General features: G+C 38.6%; 1 protein-coding gene across 1 annotated transcript in view; it reads left to right on the forward strand.

Moving 5' to 3' along the window:
• PTPRN2 (protein tyrosine phosphatase receptor type N2) overlaps positions 1 to 5,757 on the forward strand; it is a 938,219-nt gene extending 932,462 nt beyond the window's left edge. Inside the window, exon 23 of the mRNA XM_075922745.1 lies at positions 4,013 to 5,757. Within this exon, the coding sequence (XP_075778860.1) occupies positions 4,013 to 4,084 (72 nt within the window). The 3' untranslated portion in view covers positions 4,085 to 5,757. The remainder of the gene's footprint in view (positions 1 to 4,012) is intronic.
• Positions 5,758 to 6,000: the final 243 nt, after the last annotated feature.

Genomic DNA, 6,000 nt, shown 5'->3' on the forward strand with positions numbered 1-6,000 from the left:
GTCTTTCAGGGGTGCTAGCTCCGCTTTAAGACAGTCAATCTGCCAATAATCCAATCATCTTGTGAGTAAGGGTACACATCGATGGTTATAGATGGTTCTTCTTTGACTCTGGGTAGTCTAGCTTTCACCCTCACTCACTCCTCCTTCTTCGGCCATCTGGTTCTGAGCAATAACTTTTGCATCTTTATCTCGACACATACGTACCACTTTCACACACAAACAATCATTTTACAAGGACTCTCAAACAAAAGCATAACATCAGTATCTGCATTGGGCAAGGCAAAAAGGCATTGTAAATCAAACAATTCAGACCTCAGCTTTCAACATTCCTCTAGTCTCATTAACACAGACATAATACCAAAACTCTATCTCTTTATTCACTACACTTTAGAACAAGGAAATATAGGAGATATATACTTAACTAAAGGATATGACTTACTACAATATTAAATATGATTATATATGTTACTTTACATTACTAAACCTAAAATACAAATATAAAAAAGACTAAAACTTTCAATCCTAACATATGTCTACACTGCACACTTATTTTGAAATAAGCTATTCTGGAAAAGTTATTAAAAAATGGCACATCTACTCTGCAGTGAAGCCTCAAAATTAGTCCAAGGCAGGCTTCCCTAATGAAGACATGCTATCTCAATTTAGAGCCCCAGGAGACACTGGCCCTGGTATGGGGCTATTTTGAAATAGCAGCAGTGGAGTGTCTACTAAATAGCTGTTTCAGAATAGGCTTTATTCCTCGTAGAATGAGGTTTACAGATTTCGGGATAAGCCATCCGTTATTTTGAAATAACAGAATGGCTGTGTAGATGTACCCTTTAATAGACTAACAGAGGTATTTGGCCATAAGCTTAAACAGTTCATCAGCTTCATGCGTGCATGGATGTTCATGCATCTGTCAGAGTAGTTTTTACTCATGAAATCTTATGCTCAGTTAAATCTGTTACTCTATCTATAAGTTGCCATAGGACTCCTCATTTTCGCAGATACAGACTAACACAGCTACCCTTCTGAAACTAGATTGAGGAGGTTTAGCTTAAAAATGTGTGTCGAGATAGCTGAGGTGGTTTTGCTCTCTGAAAGTTAGTAATGGGCATCACTGGAAGCCACAGCATTTTGAGTTCGCTGTTCCTGATAGCCCTAGCCCTGTGCTGGGGGAACAGTGCTGTGCGTCGGCTGTACCATCCCTTTCCCTGCAGTATTGTACTGTTGGTTTTAACCCTAGATTCTCAGGCTTATGCTTTATAAGGTGAGTTGCTTCTGTAATTTAGGCCTGAATCCTCTGGTAGTGTAACTTCATGTAGCTCTATTGGAGTCCTCTGCTCCAAGAGAACCTCACCTGGAGACATAGAGTAAATTTGTTCTGAATAGGTAAAATTATGTGCTCTGGCCATATGTGCCCCTGCAAATGCATATCCGTGTGGAATGCCCTTTCTTGCTTCCCAATCTTGGCCTTTTTCTGCTCATGCTCTTATGAATTCAGTGTGCTGTATCAGCTCTAACATCCCATGCCTGCTCCTACTGTGTGGCCACCATCAGCACTTCAGATTTTACTTTAATTCAGGTAGGCAAATCATCCCTTGGCGGTTTCCCCACACGTTATGGAGGAGCTTCTGTACTGGAACATCATCCTTCCATGCCTAGCAAGGGTAAGCCCTCTAGGGCTGATTGACATTTAATACCAAATCAGAGGCCCCCATCTTGAAGCTGACGTATGTGCTAGTTTGGCTGTAGATGTTGCAAGGCTGACTGCACAACTCATGATCTCAGATGTATCTGAGAAGTTATACTGATTTTTTTCCCATCCATTCCTATCTAGGAACTTTGTCCTTAGCTATGGCTCATTGTGACACGATAGGGTTTTCAAGTCAATGTAGGTCTTGTAGAAGTCTGACATTGAAATGAGTGAAGTACAAGTCACTATGTATTCTCAGTAGAGTCTGAAATAGGTAGTTGAAACATTTTCAGTGTCATGAAATGTTGTTGAAATATGTTGTTTTGTCAAAATCCAAACACTTTCTTGGGGGCGGTGCAGGAGACAGAGAGAGAGAGAGAGAGAGTCTTAGCCTGGTAGGTAGAGCAACTGGAAAGTTAAGACACCATCAAGTGCCTGAAAAAGAGCTTCGGATGCAGAATTCTCCTTTGAATCAGGGAGAACAGGGCCTTTACCTTGGGTCTTCTACATCCTAGGCCAGAAGATCATCAGCTTTCTTGTTTTATGGCTATTTCGACATTTGAATCATCAGAGAACATGGACATTTTAATACAATTCTATTTTTCTAAAAACATTTAAAAGGTTTTGTTTTTGTTCCAAAGTGGAATGAAAGCACATTTCAAAACCTCAACATTTGCTATGAAATGGAATTGTCATTCTCCACTGAGCACTTTTAGCTCTGATTCCTCCAAACCTTCAGTTCTTCCATTAGCTTTCCACCTGGGTGGAGTCTTGTGGGAGACAAAATGCAATTGCATATTCGTAGCCCAGTCTTCAATAATCACCTTTTGCAGCTCTCCATTTTCAGGGGCCATAAGCCACTACTGCATTTGCTTGTATACCCTGTGGATTTCCAGCTCACGGCACAGCGTTTGTCAAGATCATGGGCTAGAAGATACCTAGTGTACTTGTTACTTCCCTCACCACTAGAGACAGGTATTCTTCCATTGAATAGCGGTATTTGCACTGATAGCTCCAAACCATATTAATCAGAGCATGTCTGAGCTATGGTCACAGTCATCCCCCAATAACCGTGGCTTCTGACCCAGTTGTGTTCTGTATAGGTTCTTAAACTATGCTCATCCCTATGGTTTCTGAATGTAGTTAACCTGCATTTATTTTTTCAGTGCTCCTCCTGCCTTCCCCCCTTTGTTCCTAACTTGACCTCCCTTTCAAAGAGTGCTCCTCAGAGCAGCCATCAGAAATGCAGCTTGAACTAATGTATGTGCTTGAACTTTTCCAGAGTCTTTTAAATTCTGGGTGCTTTAGATTATTTAAAACATCTGCTAAATAAAAGTAGTCTAAAGTTTGATTTTATATCAGATTCACTATTCATTCCACTCAACTCATGATTCCTTTGTGTACAAACAGCCTTAACAGTCAAATAGAAAATTATTGTTAATGTAAAAAAGTAGATTCAAACATTTCAATAAATGAAATTTCTTAGCAACATAGATTGCTTAGAAAATAAGTATCAAAATTTTAATTTTACATATGATCTCTCGCATAGATTCTGTTACTTATTCCAGTGTCTTCACACTGACTCACCTTGAGGAAGTGAAAATTCTCTGTCTTTATTTGAGACTAGAATGTGTTAATGTGGGTGTTTTATAGGACAGGTGTATATGCCTGTAGCCTTCCCACTTTTGGTTATGATTTCATCTAATCTCTCAAAACCAGGTCACATCAGTATTTGGAAGGTGAATCTCCAAAAATAATCAAGTACAGAATCGATTTTAGTAATTTGGCAGTTGTGTTTACTGTAAAATCAGTAGCAAAGAAAAGCTACTTTCAGAGAGAAACATGATTTTAAATGGCAGGCTGGTGATTGAAGAATGCTTTGTAATTTGTCCCAGGTATTAGATGCTGAAAAATCAAAATGTTACAGTCACTGTTTTCTTACAGCGTGTCTAATGTGGTGAAAGATTTACAGTAGTTGCTATCGTCTGGAAAAACTGGTTGAAGGAGGGGAAGGAATCCTATCTTCAGTGCCCCGCCTACTCCCATACATCAGTCGTGGATATTTAACCAGTTTTCATCAGTCAGATGGAAGTGGATAATGCTCCATTGCTCAGAGACCTTTTTAACCATATAATTTTAATATGTCATTGTATGCTAATATCCAACTATAATAAGAGGTTCTTTTTGGTTTCTGCTATCTGTATTTTATTCTGTTAAGATGACTGTGGAGATGTTTCACGACTGCATAGTGCACCAGGCTTCTTCCTGGAAACGTTTTGTTTTATTATTTAGACTGTGTATTTGTTCTCTCCACAGGAGCAGTTTGAGTTTGCATTGACAGCAGTTGCAGAGGAAGTGAATGCAATACTCAAGGCACTTCCACAATGAGAGGTTCAATCTCCTTGAGGTTCCCTGAGGATCCATCCCTCATTTCCTTATTCTCAGTCCCTGTGAATGTTGTTGGAAACCGTGACCTGACCTTAACTGTGTATCTTCTATTGTAACCACATAGTAATAGGGTCCTTACAAACTTCTATAGCCAGTAAAAGTTCAACAGTTAAAATGTGTATTCTGCTTCTGGTTTTTAAAATTTTAAAAAATGATACCTTGAAGCCTCGGATTACGTGACAGAACAATCCATCTAATTCCTTTTACACCCTCAGAGCTCTGAATTTCACACTTTGAAAGCACACGTTCATGTTCTTAATAGCAATTATACAGTATTGTGGGTATTTAGTGCCGTCAATATATTCTCAGAAAACAGTGTTCTGTTATATTTTGTAACTTCTCAGAGGCTGAATAAGAAGAGCAGGGGGCCTGAAAAGGACTGGGATTGTTCTTACACAATACCAAACAAGAGCGTGAAACAATGCCGTGTGTGTTAATAAACACAGGTCTGCCCTCTTGCATACAGAGGCTGCGCCTTTTCATGCTGGGCTTTGGCAAGCGAATGTTTTCTTAACTGTTGTTTACTTTTCCGCTTTGTTCAATGAATGGGAGAAAATCTGAGCTATAAGTAAATAGGCCTGCACAGTTGTCACAACTGCAGAGAACAAGTCGGTCAGGTTAATGGGAATCCAATGTATAAAGAGCACAACAACTCTTATTATGTATCACTGGCCTAGCAGAAAAGGAAGCAGTAACCTCAAGAAGTGGGTTGTAGGCCCAAGATAGCAACTGGATGAATGGCCTGAGCTGTTATGAAAACAGATTGTTGATTTTATAGGATTACTGGGGAGAATGGGGGCGTCTTTATATATTGGCATTATTTTCCCCCTGAGATAGTGTTGTTACCATTCTTTTTAGACCAGAAAGGATATTTAAGTAAATGCATTCCAGGCATTCCTGAAGAGTAAGTTTTCAGTTTACAATGTATGAATTTGGCTCCATGCAGACATTGGTTTCATCGCTCTGCAATATTTCTGTTCTTTCCCCCATTCTAAATAATACAGATTCTAATTCATGATAGTGGGATAAAGAAGTGTAGGTAGCATTTCTGTGCTCTAAATTCTTAAACCTACTGTTGCAAAGTGATGCTAAAGTATGTCTGTAAATGATCCAGTGATGTAACTTTGCTTAAACACACCCACATGTTTCCTTGTTTCATTTGGGAGGAGGGATTAAAACTGCTGATAGACACACTTTGATTTATTTGAATGAGAAACTATGAGTAACATTTTCATAAGTGAAGTGACTTAGGGTTCTGTAACTCCTTTTTGAAAGTGGGACCTAGGCCCTGTAGATGCTTTTGAAAATGTTACCTAACATGGTTGTTGGTTCCAAGTTTATATTTTTTCAAAATTACTTGAAAGTGTTGTATGCTTTTAATTGTGCCACGTTAATCATTTTGGTTTCAGAATTGCAAAACATATCAATGGTTTTAATTTTGGGGTCTTTTGTAAATCTATTCGATAAATTGTTTTAAAAATAGCATTGCAGTTTTGCTAGAAGAGAGACGACAGACACTGGTTGAAATCTAATAACATGTTGCAGTTTTGTGTTGTAGGTATGAATGTTGGTGATTTCTTCTTTTTGGTGATTAAAGAGTTATTTCAAAAAGCGCCAGACGTGTTACTTTTCTATGTATGTTTTCATACACTCTTCTCAATGTGTGCTACTGCTTAATTTGTGTATCCCATTACCATGGCAGTATAGAGTAGTTACTGCAGATGCCATCATCCTCTTAAGTACACATACTGTACATTAAGCCACATGTTTATTTTATGGCATAAGCATTTTAGAGCTTTCCTAGCAATAACTAAAAAAACTAATGGGGTATGAATGAGAAAATTGCCTTTTTCATT

This window comes from Pelodiscus sinensis, chromosome 2 (genome assembly GCF_049634645.1).
Source record: "Pelodiscus sinensis isolate JC-2024 chromosome 2, ASM4963464v1, whole genome shotgun sequence".
NCBI lineage: Eukaryota > Metazoa > Chordata > Testudines > Trionychidae > Pelodiscus > Pelodiscus sinensis.